General features: G+C 39.5%; 1 protein-coding gene across 1 annotated transcript; it reads left to right on the top strand.

The window, feature by feature from the left end:
• The first annotated feature begins 2,077 nt into the window (after positions 1–2,077).
• Positions 2,078–3,402, top strand: LOC127220215 (sideroflexin-1-like). The gene is given in 2 exon segments (XM_051181937.1): positions 2,078–2,303; positions 2,306–3,402. Coding segments are annotated over 2 exon segments (966 nt in total). The 5' UTR covers positions 2,078–2,119; the 3' UTR covers positions 3,088–3,402.
• Positions 3,403–22,372: the final 18,970 nt, after the last annotated feature.

The following is a 22,372-nucleotide window of genomic DNA, read 5'->3' as shown; positions in this document are numbered from 1 at the left end:
CCTCTGACCTCCACATGACAATACCTATATACATCCATACATGCACACACACAATGAGTTTTTTAAAAAGTAACCATTCATGCACACTCTTCTGGCTTAATTCTGAGTTTGTGACATGTATTTCATGAGGCTTTTCATTATAAACATGATTGTAGCACCCAGGTTGTATATATCCCTTAAATCTGGAAAAGAGATTTCTGTTGATTACCTCAATCAACCATCTCATGAACATTTACCAATAGTTATTAGATACTTGTTTTGCTTGGAATAAAATAAAGACATAAGAATTGGTGACATTAAACTTAACATAAAATATTGGTAACTGGTAAAATCAGCAAGGAATGAGAAATGAAAACTTCATCAATGAGAAAAAGCTCTCTATTTGAACTTGAAATAGGTAAAGAAGAGCTCACTGCATGGTAGTCTATTGTGGGATAACAAAGCTTAGGTTAAATGCAGGGTAAAGGCACCACTGACAAGATTCTTCCTTCAACCCAGCTTCTCCTAAAGACTCAACTAAGTCCCTTGTGATTCTTGGTGTACTTCCTAGTAAACTAGTACATTTTATTTCCTGGTAAAATCAAATTTTAATGAGAACCTGTTTATCCAGAACCCCAGTAGACCTTGATATCCACAGTTTCCATCTCCACTGCCTTACAGGTGTCTCATCAGCCCGACTATTTGCAACAGGAATCCCACCAGGGCTCATTGGCCATACTTACTTTTCCATGCTGCACTTAGTGATTCTCCAGTGATAGGACCCCCTCCCTTTTCCTTGGCTGTGCACACTGTATTCAGAATTGGACACATGTTAAACTAAAGCTTGTGTCTCCTTACTGCAGTCATTTTGAATTATGTCATGTTTTTACCGTGTTATCATTTTCCTCAGCATCTGCTCACAATGTATCAGAATTTTTTTCCTGTTTACCACTTTCTAATGACTCTTGTGCCATGGGAAGCCCTAACTAAGAGCTAGCTGTAATGTACAGACAAACAACAGTCCTCTTATGGTAAAGACTAAATGAGATATTGGGACCATACAGTGCAAGGCACAGAGTAGGTCCTCGGGAAAGAATTGTCTGGTTTTTTTTTTTTTTTTTTTTTTTTTTTTTTTTTTTTTTTTGTAGGAACTCTATTAAGTGGCCACATGAAGGTAAAAGTTGCAATCTAGTCATTGCTTCATGTCCTGGGTCTAAGAGTCATAATTCAATCTGTAAGCTATTGTTAATAAAAGTAGATTCCAAATTTAGCAAGCTGGGCCAACACAAGCAAGGGCTTCCAGTTACTTTCATGTACTTTCAGTGTGTGTGTGAGTGTGTGTGTATGTGTGTGTGTGTGTGTGTGTGTGTGTGTGTGTGTGTGTGTGTACAAAACAACTTCTTTAATTCTCATTAGATGAGCCTGAGGTCTTGTGCTCTTCCCATCCCAGTGGCTGTTTCTGAAGCACAGAAGCTGCTTGGTTGGAAACATTTTGTGTATTCTTTCATAGGTAATGCTGTGCTTTGTTGTGTTGCACTGGCCTTCTTAACTTGTGTGCCATGTAGCACAACTCATTTCTAAGCCACTCAGACAACAACAAGGAACCACAGGGCAAATAAGTTAAAGCATGTGACCTCCACCGCCAAATTGCCACTGCAAATTGGTTTGTATGTAATCTTTTCAAAGGTGCACATCTAAACATGCCCTCAGAGTCAAGCAAATAAATGCTACTGCTTCAATAAAATGTAGATCAGTGGTCTATCTCTGGAAATTCCAGAAGCTGGATTGCTAGAGGAAAAACAAATACTTTTTGCTCTGTCTTATGAAGATTAACTGAAAAGAAATGGAAATGAGAAGAGAACAGAGATTATTTTACTTTTGTTTTACTAGGCAATGTACTACATTCTGGCACTGGAAAAGTGAGACATGAACACATTTAGGTGATGAACAAGAAAGAGAAAAAAATGAATCAGTGTGATAAAAAAGTATATTCAAGCCACGATAAGTTATTACAAAAAGATTATCCGTTTAATGAAAATGTTTTGTTTTGTTTTTTATTTAATAGAACTACATTATAGAAAACAATCAGAGGGCGGGACCGAACAGTGTGGGTAGCGGCCAGGGAGGCGGATCTGGGACAATGTCTGGGGAACTGCCACCCAACATTAACATCAAAGAGCTTCGATGGGACCAAAGCACGTTTGTTGGCCGAGCCAATCACTTCTTCACGGTCACAGATCCGAGGAACATCCTTCTAACAAACGAACAACTAGAGAATGCAAGGAAAGTGGTGCATGACTACAGACAAGGAATCATTCCTGCCGGCTCACGGGAAATGAATTGTGGAGAGCTAAGTACGTGTATGATTCAGCTTTCCATCCAGACACGGGTGAGAAGATGACCCTGATAGGAAGGATGTCGGCTCAGGTTCCAATGAACATGACCATCACCAGCTGCATGGTGACCTTTTACAGGACCACACCAGCTGTGCTTTTCTGGCAGTGGATAAACCAGTCCTTCAATGCTGTTGTCAACTACACTAATAGAAGTGGAGATGCCCCCCTCACTGTAAATGAGCTGGGTACGGCGTATGTCTCTGCAACAACCGGCACTGTAGCGACAGCCCTAGGACTCAATGCCTTAACCAAGCATGTCTCACCACTCATAGGACGTTTTGTCCCCTTTGCTGCCGTGGCTGCTGCTACCTGCATTAATATCCCGCTAATGAGGCAAAGGGAACTCAAAGTTGGCATTCCTGTCACTGATGAAAATGGCACCCGCTTGGGAGAGTCGACCAAAGCTGCAAAGCAAGCCATCACACAGGTGGTCATCTCCAGGATCCTCATGGCAGCCCCGGGCATGGCCATCCCTCCATTCATCATGAACACGCTGGAAAAGAAAGCCTTTCTGAAGAGGTTCCCGTGGATGAGTGCACCAATTCGAGTCACCTTGGTTGGCTTTTGTTTGGTCTTCGTCACCCCCCTGTGCTGGGCTCTGTTCCCTCAGAAGAGTTCCATGCCTGTGACAAGCTTGGAGGATGAGTTGCAAGCCAGCATCCGAAGGAGTCATCCTGAATTACGGCTTGTGTACTTTAACAAGGGCCTGTGAAGCCAAGATCAAGCCCTGGAGGCTCCGCCTGCCATCTGTGACCCTCCAGAAGCCACAGCAGTGAGGGAATCCAGTGTGATGGGGCACTGCCAGTTACAAAAGCCTCTAGAGATCTGCACTAGAGTCAAGCTGCCCCCTGGCACAGCACCCAGTGCCAGTCAGGGGCCTGACATTTGAATCATATTGTAATTTACAAACATCCCCTCCTGGTAGACTTTAATGACACCATTTTCTCAAAGCCCTTACCTGGAGCTTTCAAAAGCACTGGGAGGCATAGCATAGGTGCTCTGGTTACCTGCTAAGTGAACATTGGTTATCAATCTTTAGAAGGTTACCTGTTCAAATGCCAGTTGTATTTCTAAGTCTGTCCCACAGAGGTCTGGGCCATAAACTGGGAAGACACAAAAGATCTAAGACTAAATATGCAAGTGTAGATACTAAGAAGACTTTGTTTCCAGCCTGGCAATGGACCAGGCCAAAGTAGAGGGCAACAAAATTGAGGTTCAGAAGGTACACGCTCCATACACCTTCCCAAAGTCAGCTACAGGGCAGGGTGTGAAGCCACCCCTGCAGTTAGCATGTGTCCATGGTAGTGCATTCTCTTGGTAACTTTTCAATTTGTCTAGTGTTCTTATAAAATCACTAGTCTGACCTCAAAGATACTTTATAATCATGAATTTTCGCCAAACAATTGGCTGAAATGCACAAATGCCAGGTTTAGGAGTATATTCAGTAGAGTCTAGTGTGACTGGGCGAGTCTGGTTTGTTGGGCGTTTTTGTTGGTTTTTTTTTTTTTTTTTGTTGTTGTTGTTTTGTTTTGTTTTTGTTTTAGAACTGTGAAAACAATTCCCAGTCCCTATCTGCTTTTTTTTTTCCCTTGGCTTTCAGAAACATACAAAGACAATACATGAACAAGTCAGCAGCAACAGTGACTCTTGTGTTGCAGTCCCCCCTGTTTAAAGGCTATGGAATTACTTGGCATGTCTGCATCTCTACAGTGATTTTACATGTTATATGTTCAGTGTAGCCGAGATCATGTTGGAAGTCTGTAAATGTCCCATGTCATAGACAAGCCTCTTGTTACACTGAGTGTAAATCATTATAATTCAGAGATTTGTACATGGGGGGAAAAATCAGAAACTATCTAGTTTCTCTAGACCCTTTTTCCTGATAGCGTGTCCAGGTTGAATTTCCTCATAAAGAGAAACCGGTGTGCCTTGTGTCTGTGTTTCCCTCGTCTGTCGTCTCTAAAAGGCTGTATGGATCTGAAGCTCTCGGCCCTCCCCCATGCTGCTGGAATCTTTTGTACAGTTGAATGCCAATCCACTTGAAATGCAGTGGCTTCCTGTGACATTCTGGCCTTGGACAAGCCTTGTTGGCATCAGTGCTTCTGTGTAAATGGTGGTAAGCCTGGAGTACAAGGCAGGGCTCCACAGAGCCTAAAGGACATTGCCATGGGAAGCCAAAGGCCTCAAGGTCCTCCCCCACCCAGCTCTTGGCTGAGCCCTTGAGCCAATGCATGTTAAGCTCTGAGAGTGCAAAAACTCAGTAGCTAATTTGGAAACTGACAGACTCACCAAAGTGTCGGCCCAGGCACAGTGAGAAATACGTAGGAGATAAGGAGCTGGGCTCTTAATTTTTTTTTAAGTTTGGGTCTCTTAATGCTTTTGTATAGGAATATTCACTGCGTGGTTTAATCATGATTTATTTAAAAAAAAAAAGAACAAATGAACAAAACTTGGCAATCTTTGCTGATCTTTTAAAAGCACCTTCTTTCTGAAGACAAAGCCACATGAACCGCAATGAGGTTGTGAGGCGACAGGGTACTGTTTCTCTAACAGAGGTACAGGTGTGTGTGTGACCAGCAGCTATCAGTATTAGTGAGGTGTCTTGCCAATCAATGTGAAAGCCAATGTGTCATTTCAGTTTAACTGGACAAAATGTCAAATAAATGCAGAATGAAAGTTAAAAAAAAAAAAAAAAAAAAAAAAAAGAAAAAAAAAAAAAAAAAAGAAAATAATCAGAGTCAGGGCTGGCATATGGCTGCTGCTGATAGAGTTCTTGCAGACAGTACTCAAGTCCCTGGAGTCCAATTCTCAACTCCAGGCTGGAGTGATAGCTCAGTTGGTAAAGTGTTTGCCTTGCCAGTATGAGGACCCGAGTTTGGTTCCTTAAAGCCTATGTAAGAATGCATACATTTTTCAAAAGCTGGGTATGGTAGTACATTCTTATAATCCCTATGCTGGAGAGAAGGAGGAATTTCAACTCACTGGCTATCTGTTACCTACTTGGCAGCATCCAAGTCAAGAAGACACCTTTCTCAAAAATCAACATGGACCTGAGGATTGACAGCTGATGTCATCCTCTGGCTTTCTACATGAACATACCACACATACACACACACACACACACACACACACACACACACACACACACACACACACACAAAGAGAGAGAGAGAGAGAGAGAGAGAGAGAGAGAGAGAGAGAGAGATTGGGCCTAAAAAGGCCCTGACGAAAGGCCTAGTGGAATTTCCTGAGCCTGGCTAAAGTTTGATGACCTGTCTTTGGCCTATCAATTCGGCATGGGAGTGACTCAGCAAAATGGCCTCTGCCTAGCTACTGCTGATGTGGTGAAATATTATTGGGCCTTACTCCTCACCCCAACCTGAGGTCCCTACCCTCTTTCTCAATGCATGCCTGGTGCAATAAAATGAGCTCCTGCTTTGACAAGGCTCCAGATTCAGTGTGATTCTCTCCAGTGACTAGGAGGGGTCTGGGTCTTTGACCCTATCCATCTGGCTCGGCGCCAGGAATAGAAGGGCTGTGCCAGCCCTACCTGCCAAAGGACCCAACACAAGCGAGCACACACACACACACACACAGACACACAGACAAACACACACACACACACACACACACACACACACAATCATTCCTGTAAAGTCAAAATCATTCTGTTCTGTTAACTAGACATAATATTATTCTGATATTTTCAAAATATTGCTAGAAAATTTAGCAAAAATTTTAACATACTCTGCAACAATGTAAGAACTTCTTTTGTTTCAGTTTCTCTTAGAGGGAAAGGCCCTCTGCTGAAGCAGTGGACTTGGTTATGGACCTGGTAACAACTAAGAATGATGCAAAGGGCTGCTGAATTCAATCCTATCAGAATCATATGTCCTTAGAAAGACAGATTACTTGAAAATGGTACAAGTTGTACTTCTTCTATGGTTCAGTCATTGTATAATGCAAATCAAAATGACAAGATTATCTTGTATAATATCTCTGGATAATCTGAAGAACCAAGACTATTCAGCCATCACATTGGAATATGAATTTTGAGTCTGATTATCAGTACTTAATACCTGGACCATCTCTCCAATGCAGAAAGGAAGCGAAATATAGAAATCCAGGGGTTTCTGCTTTGATGATGAAAGGACTATGTCAGCATGAAGTGATCGTAACATAAAGTGATAACCACGCAAGGGATTTTTCGGTGGGTGGGCTGGAGATAGAACTCTGGAGTCGAGTTCCTGCTTGAGAATGGTCCTGGGTTTGATCTTGAGCAGTACAGAAATAAAAATAATAACTAATGCAGGAGAATACAATGGTCTTGTGATCTTTAATTTTTTTTTTTTTTTGGTCAAAAAGTTAAGGTGTTACGAGTAGTTTTCCCTGCCACCAGTCTTGTCCCACTGCCATGCCAGCCCCATGGCTGTATTTGATATAATGCTGTCGGCCAGGTACTAGTTTCTTATCGGCTAGCTCTGTCTTAATTACTAATCCATTTCTATTAATGTAAATATTTCCACATGGTCTCATCTTACCGGAGAGTGGGGCTGGCGTCCTGCTCTCTCCAGTCTCTCCATTCTGACTCCTCCCTACTCTTCCTCAAATCCTCCTTGTCTTCTAGTCCTGTCTATTTTGCATTTCTATTGGCCAACCGTGCTTTATTCATTAACCAGTATGAGAAACATATTTACAGAATGACATCTCCCATCATTAAGGTATTTTTCTATTAGTTATATATGTGAAGGAAAATTAAAAATAATTTAAAAAAACTAATATGTTTTTCTCTATGACCTGTATTGCCCTCGAAGTATTGGAATTAAGATGCACTCCATGGTTTCTAGCTGTGGCTGCTTATTCTCCTGCATATTTTTTTTCTCTCTTTCTCTAGCTGAGGTATGGTATTATTTTGTTGCCCAGGCTTATCTCAAACTCTGATCCTGCTGCCTCAGTTTTATGGCTGCTGGGATAATTGGGGTGTGACATCAAGCTAAGATCTGAGAGTTTAAGATGGTGTTTTTGCCAACATCACTTACTCAGTGTTTGTCACAACCATATTCCTCACTTACTTCAGTAAGCTCATCTTACCAATTTCCTTTGGCTGTGGATCTGGAGCCTGCAGCACTGTCAACAGACCGTTTCTTCTATATTCCTATCCATATTTAATTTGAATTTAACTTCATGTTGTATCTTATGTTTCTTCCTCCAAGTGGGTCTTTGTTGCCCAGTCTTGTCTCCCCTTCCTTTCCCTCCCCTCCTCTTCTCCTCCTTTCTTTGATTCTTGCATCCTCCTTCCCACCCATCACTGCCACTTGTTCTATATCATCTGTGTTTCACTGAGAGATAAATAACCAATTCAGTTGCTTCCCTTGTTGTCTGAGCACAAACTAAATAGCAAGTTTCTGTTGTACATGTGTTCAAAACCAGCTACAATCTACTCACTTAGCAAAAGCCCAGAATATATCCTGCTGTTACTTGCTGCAGTCCTTGAGTTTGTCATTGCTATTCTAAATGTTGTGATGCATTATAAATGAAGGACCAGCTCTGGTGTGATTAAGGACAACATGCATAGTCCTGGGCCAAATCATAAATGACCACACTGCAAACCTGAATTTGTGAAGTTAGTCCCTGAAAAGGCCTTCCCAAATGAGTACCACACAAGTGTCTGTATTTGCTTTTGCCTGAATTAAACTACAAAAGGGAGAAATTCTTATCAGATCAAGCACTCTCTATAAAAACACTTGTTTGATGGGAGATGCCATTATGTATATATGTTTCTTATACTGGTTAATGAATAAAGCACTGTTGGACAATAGGAAAGGAAGATAGGAGGGACTAGGAGACAAGGAGGAAAGAGGAAGTAGTGGGGAGGAGTCAAGATGGAGAGTCTGGAGAAGGTAGAACCGCCAGCTGCCTCTCCCTGGTAAGACCACATAGAAATACATAGAAATGGGCTAATAATTAAGACAGAGCTAACGGATAAGAAACTAGTAACCGGGCCAACAGCATTGTATCAAATACAGAGACTCTGTGTATTATTTGGGGCTGGTGTGGCGGTGGGACAAGACCAGGCGGCAGGCAGAAAAATCATACTCCTTACACTTGTTAACATTTTCAGGTTCTGTTACTGTCCAATGACAATGAGAAGCTACTTTAGAACTTCCTGTATTTGTAGTTTCAAACAGAAACTTTGGGGAATATGAAAAGGTTAATGCCAATGCGGAGTAAACCCAAGATATTCTCTTTCTTTGGGCTGTTGCCTGTAAGTTTCCAAGATACCACCTTTAGCATTTAAGCTCTGCGAATGAGGATCAAAGCACAAAAATACATTTTATTTAAATGAATTACCTATGTTTTAGATATAAACCAACATTTTATAAGATATTATGAGACTTGCATCTAGCAAAACGAGTGTGTTTTAATATATAAAAGGCATAATACTAAAATTATATTCGTTCCTTGGAAACAAAGGAAAAAATGTAATTAGGCTCTGGGATTTTAAAAATAGTATTTAGGGAACTCAGGTAGTTGATAGATTTAGTACAAGCATAATTTTCCCAAATAAGACTGAAATCCTGCACTATCATATATAATGTGCCACATTGAACCAAGTATGGAATCCAAACAAATGTGGCTTCTGAGAAAGGACAGTTCAGCTTATCAGTGGCTAAACCATGACAGAATAGTTTGAAATAAGCAAGAACTGTCTGCCCCTAAGAGTAAGCAAATAATATGTTTGTAAATTATCTTGTTTCCCCAAATAGGGAAGTCTTGTTGATTGTACCCTTATCCTCTCAGGCAAGCAGTCACTGCTGCAACTAATGTCAGTGGCATCATGTCATAATAAAAGGGACACACTGACCCTTTGTGTAAAGGAGTTCTGGCTAGCTGGATGATTTGCATTAAGCAAAGCATGCTACTCGCTAAACAATCATATTCATGCATCTTCACGTGTCACCCCCTCACCACTGAAGCAAACATGGGGCGCTGTATTACAGTGCTTCCATCAAAGTCGTAGTTTCACCTGACTCTTGGATATTACTCGTGCATCTTTATGTCATTTATCTTTCCTGATTTCAATCTTTTTTTTTCTAAGAAGAAATGAACACTACCAGGCAGAGATATCAAAATTGCCTCAAAGCTATTATCTTTTCTAAGCGCAAGAGAACAACACTGTTATTTGATGATTCCTTATTATTTGGACTAGAACTTATCTGGAAAATTGTGAACACCATAGCTCTGTCTTCTTTGTGGTTTTATGCTTCCTATGTTTCTGTGTCAGAGTGGAAGACACAGCTGTTTTTTAAGGTGCATTGGTATAAACCAATTGTCTGCATATTCCCTTCACTAACCCAGACTTTCCCAAAGACAGAACCTTTGTAACCCACTAAGATATTCTGAGAAGCGACTAGAAATGAATTAGTATACTATTCATCCTTTTGGGGACATACCCAAAAATTATATAAAATGATATGTGCAGATGGCTAACTTAAAAAAGGAATTTATGTCAGGCTCAGTTGGTAGACTGTTTTCCATTACTAGTACTGTGCGAAACCAAGCATGGTGGTAGGTGCCTATAATCCCATCACTCCATAGGGTAAGAAGATCAAGGTCATCCTTGCTACATAGTAGGTTTGGGGCCAGCTTGTGTTAACAGTCTCAAATGAGTAAATTAACGAATGAGTCAATGGATCCAATAGCACAGAAGCATAAAAAATATAATAAAACTTTTTCCACGATGGTTGCAAGTCTGACTTTACATGAGTTAAGGCCTTCTGGAAAAAATTTCAGGCATATCCATATATCAATCAACTCATATAACTATGAATAAGAGATTTCCTACTTGTTCAAGTATTTAAAATCCGTGTTTGCTTCTTTTAATGTTATTTATTATTATATGTATGTGTGCATATTGACTAATTGAAGTACAAGCATGTATGCCATGGTGTCTGTGTGAAGATCAATGGACAATTTTCAGGAGTCTGTTCTCTATTTCCACCAGGCAGGCAAGCTCAGGTGGCCCAGCCTGCATGACTCCTTTTTGTTAATGAAATACATCACCACCCACATAAGGGTCTAACACAGTATAAACTTATTCTCATGTGTTTGTGAGGTCACAAGTCTAAAAGAGATGGTAGAATTGTAGAGAAGGCTCATTTTTCTTAGAGCTGCTGTCTGTGTTCTTTACTTGGTATTCCATGTCCTTCAGAATTCAATACCTGGACATATGTCCTCACCTGTGTTCTGGACCTGACCTCAATGCTTCCCTCTTCTTAGTACCCCTTTTATTATTTCTAGACCACCTTGCTAATACCCAATAATCTCTTCAGCTTAATAGAAACAATCCCATCTACAAAGACCTTTTGCAAGGTAACTCATTCCTTCGTTTCTGGAATCAAGATGCAGCTATCCCAGAAGAGCATTCCTTCACTTGCCTCAGTATCTCACACTGAAGTTATTGCTTTCATTCAGGTCCAGTACTTTCATTAATGCATTGCTATTGTGTCATATGTTTCTGTTACTGCTACTAGTTCATTTTAGATTGGCATCTGAGATGGACCCTTTAGCAACTGGAAAAGGTTAACAGCTTCTAGTTTTATGGTAAGGGCAAGGTCCTCTGGTAAATATAAACAAATACAGAAGAACACAGTTCAAAGAACTAGTTCCTGGCACTGATGGAGGAAATAAACCAGAGCTCCTAGAACTTACCTGTAAGCAAGTGATGCTTGCTGACAAATGGGACAAATGGGGAAATTACTACTTTTTCTAATGGGGAATGTGTGTCACTCTATATATCAAGTCATCAGGCCAGGCTCTATTTCCAGGAGTGGTTAGTTGGTCAGCACAAAAGGAACTCCATGGGTTTTTGTTGTTGTTGTTTGCTTGCTTGCTTATTCCTTTGATTTTGTGCTATTTTTGCTTCCTTTTACTTTGTCTTATTTTTTTATTTGTTTGTTTTGATTTTCTTCTATTTGATTTTGTTTTTGTTTTTGAGAGAGGGGGAGATCAAAAGAGAGAGATAGAACCTGAAGTTGGGTGTATAGGCAGATGGGTAGAATCTAGAAGAAGTTGGAGAGGAAGGGAAATGATCAAAATGTATTATATTAAAATTTTAGGTTAGAAATTACGAAAGAAAGAAAAAAAAGTCCACCTTGAGATATTTTAGCAAACAGCTTCCACTCAGGATGATGATAACAAGGGACAGCCCTACTCTGAGAGGGATATTTTCTCACAGGTGCAGTATCCTACAAAGATGTTTAGGGTATGAACCAGTGTTCTTGTAGGGAGGGTAGAACTGATAGGTCAAGGGAAGAATCAGCAACTGTACTTGACTGTGACCAACATTGTCAAGAATGTAAACATGAGGAAACAACTACTGAAATCCCCAATTCAACTCAGCTGTTAGTTTAGGCTAATGCTTCATAGACTTGGACACAAACTAATGAAGACAGGGCTGTTGGGCTATAGGGAAGCATACCAAGGCAGTAGGGAAAAAAAAGGCTAAGTGTCAAGTAGACAGAACACTCCCTTGGGTTGAGCTCTCCATCTCTGTCTGCTACTGCAACAGTGGCAATTGCTTAGGAGTCCTGGGATTCATTTTATTTAAAGAGCAATTTTGCTTTTAAAGTCAATGAATTATAATTTTTCTTGAGCCTTTGTCATTTCCAGGGCCTTTCAAAAAGCCCTTTCTTGTGTCCCTCTCTCATTAAAACTTTCATTTTAGTAGCACTGTGTAAACAAAATTGCCCCAGCAAGCAGTGTGGAAGCAAAACTTCCTCCAGCAGGATTACAAAAAGTCATCAGTGGGACTTCTTCCACTTGGGTGTTTTTCAAAGTAGCAACATGACCTCTGTACTGCATGGGGCCGTGATGTTCTCTTTCATGTGTGGTACATATTTTGGTCTGTCCATAGGCTTTTAAGTCGTTAGTACATTAGGGCAGTTCAATTTCTCATGACTCACATTCACAAACAAGACCAATTACTGTGAATATCTCTAACCCTAGCTCCTAGACAGTCACTAAATTTTTCAGAGAAACCCTTTCTGCTGATGTGATATAGCAGTATGTGTGAGTGGCCTAGGATGCATCTTTGTCCAGACATTATTTTGTTTATATCCATTTCTGATGTTTCTTAACCATACTCTTAAAGTAAATGGATAGTGTAAAGCTTATCTGTATAATGCTTCAGGCCTACAACTGCAAACCATTTTTATAAATGTTCCTTCTTTAGTCTTCACACTACTATAGCACTAGCTCCAGATTAGCACATTTGTTTAGAAAGAAAATATTAGAATCAGTGATGTTTACTGGTTGCTAATAAAGTGTCAGTCAGAACAATGGTCTATACCTTTTCATTCTTAAAAGGTATAATGTTACTATTATTTGAAAGTTCATACATCTAGATAGTGTGTATTGCACATTTCTCCACCACCCCCAGTGCCTTCCACTTCATATATCTCCCAGCTTCATCTCCTCTTTTACATGGTTATTATTAACCTCCTATATCCAATTAGTGCTTCTCATAAGCTCATGGTTTGTGGCTTGTTCCAATGTGGCATGATCAACCTACCAGTGGCCACCTCTTCAAAGGAGAGACATTCCCTCACATGCAATCAAACACCAACATCATCTCCAACAGAGGTAGGGCCTCATGTGCCTCTACTCCATCCAAGCTGGAATTCATCTTGTTCAGATAACCACAGCTACTGTAAACTGATGCATGCAGTAGCCATGCCATATCCTCAATGTATGGATTTCTCTACTTTGAAACACAATGGCCATTAAGGTGTAAAGGTGCTAGAAGAACATAATTTAAGCCATAGATGGTTGTATGGAAACTATTAAAGTTTCATGTTTTCACTCCTGTGGATTTCTTTTCAAGTCATACATAATGAGAAAATGTTCCTTGACACCAGATTTCAGCATAATGGAGGACAGAATTAAATTTCTTCCTGAGCCAACAGGACAGAAAGAATGGAGAATACTGGGGTTCTTGCCAAAGAACTGGATCAATCAGAACACTGTAAACCAACTTGGCAGTAAGGGCTTTGCAGAGTTCAGTGAAGAGAAGCCAAGCCGTGCAGTGAAGTAGGCGATGGACCTCCTCTGATGAACCCAGGGCAGCTGTGGATCTAGAAGCCAGATGTTTTCTTCAGACAACTATATAACCTCCCTGCTCCAAGTAAATGATACTAGAGAGTAGGAGGGTGCTGGAGAACAGGCAGAAGAATCAGCAGCACTTGTTAGCAGGGGATGAGAATAGGTATTATGCAGGGACCAGGGGATTTCTCCAATTCCTTGAAGACTGGCAATTACAGCTATGTAACACACACAGCAATCATTCCTTCATTGTTACTAATTATTTCTTTGTGATTGGGGAGAAAATTCATCAGAGACATCTGTGAATGTGAAGGAAAACTCCTTTAGTTAGGATTACACCCAAAAGTTCTGCCATGTTTGCCTCTAGGTGATGCCGGTGTCAAGCTATGGTGGGAAAATGGCAATATCTGATGCATTTCATCTGCTCTTACAGTGGGAAGACCAGACCTGACAGCCTATCTTCCTTCCAGCTTTCTGAGGGATGTGGACTGTGTTTTTGGCCTGAGGAGGATCAGTTGTGTATCAGGGTCTCACCACTTTTCCAATATTTCTTCCAATATCTGTGTACACTTTCTGGCCCAATGATGTAATCTTCAAAGAACTTCCCACTACCTCCATGCTTTTTCGTTTATTTATACCTATGATACTTACTCTGCTCCATGGAAGTACAGACTTTCTTCGTGAGTGAGCCATAGTACAGAACAGTGCCTGGTACCAAGAATCAGCACCATAAATATCTCTTGGCTAAAAAATGAATAAACATAATAAATGACATTTTGGTAATTAAATGAAACAGCAAAATAATCTATCTGGCTCAAAATAGAATATACTAGGAAATCTAATAAAAGTTTTTGCCATGTTCTGATATTCTGAGAAGTCTTTATCAGCCCACTAGATTTCTTAATCACCTTTTGCTTCATTGAATTTTCTTGCAAAATATTAGGCCTAGCTAAATTGTATCTTCACAATATTCTGTCACACCTGCACATCAGAAAAATCAACCATCTTTCATCTTGGTCTTCCCTTACATTTGTGGTTTATACACTTGGAACCCTTAAGCTGACCAGAACTCCAAATATGTTTCTTTCCTCTTCTACTCTTCATAAAAGATTTAATGCCACCTGTTTGTACTCTTCCTCCCTCTGTTGATTACCTCTTTTTTATTAACAAAATAAAAGTGACCAAAAACTTTCACACAGTTCTCTAAAAATCTACTCATGGACAGGGTTAAATCCAACTGAGCTGTTGGCCAAGAAGGTCCCCTAGGATTCCCCAGTCAACCCATGCAATATTTGCTCTCCACAAACTAACAGCAAGGCCCCATTCCTGAAGACATAACCTACACAACTCATTGAACATAGATAGAAGAGCTGGTGCCTACATAGCACCTTCACTAGTGTTTTGGGTATAGAAAATTATATTCTATGGGCTACCAAAGAAAAATGTAAATACTAACCCAGTCACAAAATCTTTGTTCTACACTCTGTCCTGCCTGAAAAAAAATGTTAGGACAATGGTGGTACAAAGCTTATGGTAGTAATCAACCAATATCTAAAGCCCACTTCCCAATATGGAACCCTTAACCAACATTGCTTGGGTGATCAAGAACCAGACTAAGCCAGGTGGTGGTAGCACACACCTTTAATCCCAGCACTCAAGAGGCAGAGGTAGGCAGATCTCTATGAGGGTAAGGCCAACCTGACCTACAAAGTGGATTCCAAGACAAGCTCCATAGCTGCACAGTGAAATCCTGTCTCAATCCCCCACCATCACCAAAAAATAATCAGAGACTAGATACTTCAGAGACCAAGAGTAAAACAAAATACTACGGGCCTTTAAAAATGTAACAGGAACATTGTGATAAAATGATTCCTAATGATATTCTGCTATATTTGTAGAACATTGCCTTATTCAGCCATCATCAAAGAAGCTTCCTCCTGAAGCAGATGGGAAAAATACAGAGACCCACAGACAGACAATATGCAGAAAATGAGATACCTTAGAACACCCCATTATAAATGTGATGTCTCTACCAAATCCCTCCTCTAAGAGCTCAGAAAACACCATGGAAGAGGAGGAAAAGAAAGTGTAAAAGCCAAAGGCGATGAAGGACATGAGGAGAATAAGGTCTTCTAAATCAACCTGGTCAAAGCTCACAAGAACTCACAGAAACTGAAGCAGCATGTACAGGGCATGCACAGGTTTATACCAGATACTCTATGTATACTTATGGCTTCCAGTGTTTTTATTGGATTCCTGAGTGTGTGAACAAACAAGTCTCTGATTCTTGCACCTTCTCTTAGGGATCTTTTCCTTCTGTTGGGCTGTCTTGTCTGACTTGGATGTGATTTTTTTATAACTATATTTTTCCATGTTTTCTTATTACCTCTTAGGAGCCTGTTCCTTGGGTGGATTGTGGTAGTAGGGGAGGTGGGAAGGAACTGGAGACATTGAGGGAGGAAAAACTGTAATCAGGATTTATTGTATGAGGACAGAATCCACTTTCATTGAAAGGGGGGAGACTGTCTATTCCTCGTCTCTGCCCAGGATAGATTGTCGTACATGGGTATGGGGCCAGAGCAGTTTCACAGGAACCCACACTTCACAGCTAATGCTTTGTGGACTCTGCCTTAAAATTTAAAAACAAAATCTGGCTTGTTTTTTGTAAGTAAAGTTTGATAGGAAATGCCATCCCCATCAGGTTCACAAATCTTCCTTTCCCAGGTCACAGGCTCACCCAAATGGGACTCACAAAACTCAAACCCCAACCTAGGTTTCTATCCACTCCCCCCACACAAGTTCTCTTCCTTACTGTTCCTGTTATACTCCAGCCTAGGTTATAGACTCTTTAAGGTTAGTAGTTGTTATCCTATATTGGAGGTGGGCTTGAGTACCAGTATAGAGTCAGTCTAGGCTATACATCTGTCCCATAGCATCTTGAGTAGAAGCAAGGCAGTAGCTGGCATGACAGAATTCCACTCATTCATTCTACAAAAAATTAGTTAGGCAAGAGCATCTACCCCACAGTGAACCCAAGACAGAAGATTTGAAAGAGAAGATGTGCAGAACTTAGAAGAATTCCGTGGTTGGAGGATTATTTATAGGGATACGTGTCAATTAGGCTGATCAAGATGTCCAGCCTGGCATTGGTAGTACATGCTTTTAATCCTAGCACTCAGGATGCAGAGGCAAGTAGATCTCTATGAATTCAAGATCAGTCTGGTCCACAAGAGCTAGTTCCAGGACAGCCTCAAAAGCCACAGAGAAACCCTGTCTCGAAAAACAAGCAAACAAAAAAGGATATCCAGATGTGTGTACATATTCTAGATATTTCTATGAGGTTTCTTAACGTAACATTTAATTGTTGTGCATTTTGTGCCTTTCAATCAGATGAAGGGACAGATAGAACAAAATGCAGATCAACCTCTTGAAAAAAAAGTCTTATGTCAATGCACTGCTTTTGGAATAGAACTGCAGCACCTGCTCCCTCTGGGTGGCCAGCTAGCCGGCTACTGCAGATTCTGAACTTGCCAGCATCTCTAATCACATGAGCCAACTCCCTAGAGTAAATCTAGAAACACCTCGTAGAATTGCAACCAATCTACTTATGTACCACTATTGCGGCAGGCTCTTCCTGAGAAGGGGAGATTGGTTTCCTTGCCTTGCCTTTATCTCTGGCTGTATATTCTCAGTTTGCCCTTAAGCCATGATATGCACTGCCATCCCTGGTCTGCCTGTGTTCTGCCTTGATATTGTTCCTAATAATGGCCTTCCATCTGAGGTTGGCACCTCCACTACAGATCCAATTTTCTCTAGCTTGCTCAAGAATATTGCTTCAGAGATTCTACACTTTCCCATGTGGTTTTTCACCTACTCAGTAATACCTACCATCATGCCAATTTACTGTAATTTCTCTTTGAAAAAAAAATTTTCTTCTGCTCTCTTGTACCTCAGTAATGCTTCATTTCTCCATCATCCTTTAGATTAAAGACCAATAAAATAGTTTGTAATAACTATCTTCAATTCTTCTCTTATTCTAGAAGTCAGCAACTGTCAGGGTCATTTTTTTTTTTTGGTTGTCCCAAAGGTCTCTAAAAGAATCCTATATCAGTTCACACCTTGACCCATGCAGATGGACATCTCTTCGTGTTAACATGACTTCACACACTACCCCAAGACAGCCAGAGAAAAATGGAGGGTGCAGTATTACTCTGCATATTCTACACTGTCAACCATATAGCACATTAGCAGACAGAAGTCAAGCATAATCCATAAGCAGGAATGTGTAATCTTGTACTGCTATCACACCCTGTCTTAAAATAGGAGCTGGTAACTTTTCTCAAGTGACTTTCATTCTCTTTGCTTTCTATGAGTAAGAAGAAATAGATCAAATATTTCTATGTATGTAATGAATAACATCTTACCATGGTTTTAGTACTTTCTGATCAGAAGAACCCATTAAATGAACTGGCCATTTCATTTTAAACAAAACAACAGCAAACAGTAGCAAATATCTTCCTGCCAGAAAAGTGTCTATGTTTTTGCTTTTGTTGTCTTTTTATGTTTCTATGTGCTTAGAAACATAAAGTTATAATTTCTCTAAAGACGTTTTGGTGAGTGTTTTATAATGAGGTATTTATTCCAGGAAGCCACATGCCCACATTTTCAGGTCTCACTGGAGAACAGAGGTAATGAAAGTGCATAGAAACCAGCTAGGTCCAACGCAAAGCAGGGTGGATACATGGAAAACCACAGGAGAACAGGAGAGAGAACGTGTCAATGTGCACTCCTGCAGGATCAAATTCACTGAGGGCAAATGTGCATGAGGCCTCCTGAAACAAGTAAATATTTGATAGCTCTCGGTTGCAAGAGCATCTTCTTCACATGGAAAATTCCTTCCCTTTCACTCAGTGCCATCTCCACATCTGAAACATTTCCTTCTTTCTGCTCAGTTTCCTTTAGACTCAAAATGTTGAAATAATGTTCTTGAAATCATGTAACAATTTTAGATATAATTTTCTTTTAAATTGCCTTTAATTTTTTTTAAAATAAGTTTTGATTTACAGAAAAATTGTGTGAAACTCAGAATTTTTTTAGAATTTGCTGTTTATCTCATATCCATCATGACACCTTACTTATCCCACTTTGTAAAATGTTAGACTCAAGCATGTTACATACTATGGCTGTTGGCAGATGTATAATAATAACCTATACTCATCAATACAGTGCCATATTGAGTAGTTTCACAAATGCACTCAAGTTGCCTTGCACTCCACCTCTTCTGGCCTGCCTGTAACTCCTGGAAGTCACTAGTCAGGTTTTTTTTTTTTTTTTTTTTTTTGCTCGTTTGTTTATTTGTTTGTTTTGTTTTGTTTTTTCACTTTCTCTATACTTCTTTTACTGTGACATAAAATTAGAAGGAATTAAATACATAAGTGTCTTACTTAGCAACATAGATTATTATGTATAAGGTCATGGCTTGATAGCTCATTTCTTTTTATAGCTCAATAATATTTTCTAGGCTAAACAAATAAAAATGTTTATTCATGTGCTTAGAACTATCCTATTGCTAATTTTGTATATTTTCTCATTATTTTTCTATGAGAATATTTATTTTCAAATATGTTTTTACCTTATTTCGTGTGTGTGTGTGTGTGTGCAAGCATACACAGACACATATATGCATACACATACCCACAATGTGGAAGAAGAAAATGGATTCACTCAAGTTGTATCCCAATCACAGGTTTCCAGGAATTGAAATAACAGCATCAGGTCTTTGCATGCTGAGCCCTTTGCCAGCTTGGAAATAACTTAGAATAAAATTTATGGGTAAATAAAATAGACACATTAAAGACTTTTGAAGAAGAGTGCTGAATTATAATCTTGAAAGACTATGAACCTAGAGTCCTTTGAAAAGTGAGAGTCAAAAGACAATGTTTAAACCATCACAACATATTAGAGACTGTGTTGTGAGTGGTGGGTAGAAGACTGTGTTGTCATTGGTGTGTAGAGGACTGTGTCCTGAGTGGTGTGTAGAGGACTGTGTCCTGAGTGGTGTGTAGAGGACTGTGTCCTGAGTGGTGTGTAGAGGACTGTGTTCTGAGTGGTGGGGAGGATTGGGTTATGGGTGATGGATACAGAACTGAGTTTTATATGATATGTAGATGCAAAAGGACAGTGCTAAGCCTTGCACTAATTGACATATAATTGGCACTTCAATTGTACAGAACATGGGCTCTATATGCTGTGTAAAATTTATCATATTCTTTAATTTTTTATGAATATATTTTTTTCTTTCAGTCTCATCTTGTAGCATAATAATCAGAATGCAATTTTAGGGAAGCAAGGACATAAGCACTCGTTCTTGAACTTTGCTATTAAAAAAATAAATTCGCATCTCCCATCATGTTCTTTCTAAGGCATTCTGTCCTCTATTCGTAATGAAGCCATTTCAGTAAGACAGTGGTTAAGAGTCCATTTAACTTCTGGCAAAACCTGATTTACTGTTGGAATTCAGTAGGGATTGTGCTATAACATAATCTTTCCTTAGTATGGGGGAAAATTGGGCAATTATCACTCAGAGATGATTTGTAGAGAGAGTGCCAGAGAGATGCTACCTGATAGCTTTGCAATAGGATGTCTGTCACAACTCCCAAATGCCCTTCCATCTTCCTGAAATTTTCTTTGCTTATTTGTCTTCTTTCTTTCTGTTGGTTCAAACTGAAATCCTCCAAGCAACAAAAGAAGACATAATAACAGAAATAATAAATAATTTTTCTGCTTTTAATTATGAGCTTTGATTATTCTTTCTATTTTTTCATCTTGTGAGAAGCATGCAAACACTTTTATAATATTATCATTATTTCTTTCACTCTGTGTGTGTGTGTGTGTGTGTGTGTGTGTGTGTGTATGTGCGTGTGTGCATGTTTGTGTATGTGTGTGTGTAGGTGCCTATGAAAGCCAGAGGTAAGTTTTGGATCTTCTGCTGCTAGAGGTACAAGTATCTCTGACCTGTGGGATTTGGTGCCAGGAACTAAACCCTGGTCCTCTAGGAGAACAGTAAATACTCTTAGCCACTAAGCTATGTCTCTAGCCCCTGCATTGACAGTTTTTTCTTCAGTCTTTTGCAGAAAATTGATAAGATAAAGGGAAAAGTATTTTTCATGATTTGTAGGATTCACTGGTGAGAAGATTCATACATGTCTGGGATACTACACCACAGATGAGACACAAAAGTAATACAGAAATATGACATCTTTGAAGTTGTTGAATATATGTATTCATCTCTTATGAAGTTTTTGTCTTCTGAAATGATTAACAAAAGAGGATAATGGTCCTGTACTGACACTGCAACACAATCACTCAATTTCTAAATTCTTTTTGGGTTCCATGCATAGATTTTTCAGGTTCTCGAATATTTATATGTGCTCTAAATATTTTAACAGTTAATTTTTTATGAATATCACTTATTCAGTAAAAATAGTAGTTCATATAAACTTATTTGTAACTCTCTAATGCAGTCTTCTGAGGAAACTTATCTGATTTTGTAAGTGCACACAATACTTTGGGGAAATAATTGTAACATCACTGAGATTTGGCATTCCTTTTCACCAGGACAACGGGATCACTTAGCTGTGACAAGTCTGCTAGATGATTGTCAGCCTTCATTATGCTTTAGGATGTGTCACTTCCTTCAGGCCAGGTTGCTAGGGTGATGTGTGACCTCTTTAAAATTTTCTTTAAGCCATGGTGCTGAAGAAGTAAGAAGAATCTAGAAGGACTGATTTCTCTCCCCTTTTTCTTTTAGAAAAGGGTAAAAGCACGCTAAGTGGAACAGTGAGGGACAAGAAGAGGCAAGAAAATTCTAATCAAGTAATCATTGAAATTTTTTTCCAAACAGTCAAAATCACCATGAAGAACATGAAGTCCTGTGTGAAAACAAAATAATTTCTGTGTCTGTCATTGGAACTTTTGAGGTTTAAAATTAACTTGTAACCATTGAATTTTTCTAATTTAAATGTTAGCTATGTTACTTTTACTCTGGTATACATTTCCGGAGTCTGCTGGTAATTCCTTTTAATGAGAAGAAAAATAAAATAAACAATACAGTAAATAAAATGTGAGTCAATATTTACTCGTGAAATCTTAAAGTTCTTTGTAGGAACAAAGGCACTTGAAGAACAATAGTGAATGAACAAATAAATGTGACTTTAAAGGAAATAAAAGCATACTATTATCCGAGTGAAGCGAAGAGCAACAGACTTTAGTATTGTATGTGGGAGGGTGATAGTGGTTGATACTATGTACACCTATGTACATGCACACACAGACACACAGACACACACACACACAATGTATATACACATATATATGAAAAACACATCCTACTAAAATAACTATATTTGACTAAGTCACAAGGGAAAGAAAAATCCATACTCAAAGCCAATTTTCAATTCACAATTTCCACACACCCATTAGAACTTGGAAATTAATTGGAGAGAAAAATGTAACTTCAGGGAAAACCCTTAGGATTATTTCAAAGTAAGACCAGTAAATAATTTATTTCTGTTTTCAATAAAAGCTCTTTGGGCAGCCCACCATGCCACTTCTGTCCTCCTGACTGCTGTGCTCTGAAACAGAGGACCAGCCTTGCTCTGCTTAATGTTCAGCACCAATGTCTGTCATCTCAAAGTCTCAAAGTCTCAAAGTCTCGGGCTTCTTTAAAACAGCAGGGGACTTTCTTGAGTTGATCCCTGTAGCAACAAACTATGGACAAGAGCTGGCACTACTGAAGGACAACTGACCACTGCTCTCTACTGCGAAACATGAGAAATGAGCTTGAGGTATAGCTGAATATCGAATTGTTGGAGAAGCATTGTGTTCAAACCCAA

This window comes from Phodopus roborovskii, unplaced genomic scaffold, assembly GCF_943737965.1.
Source record: "Phodopus roborovskii unplaced genomic scaffold, PHOROB, whole genome shotgun sequence".
Taxonomy (NCBI): domain Eukaryota; kingdom Metazoa; phylum Chordata; class Mammalia; order Rodentia; family Cricetidae; genus Phodopus; species Phodopus roborovskii.
Note: the sequence above shows the minus strand (reverse complement) of the source record. Positions and strands in the feature narration are given on the sequence as shown.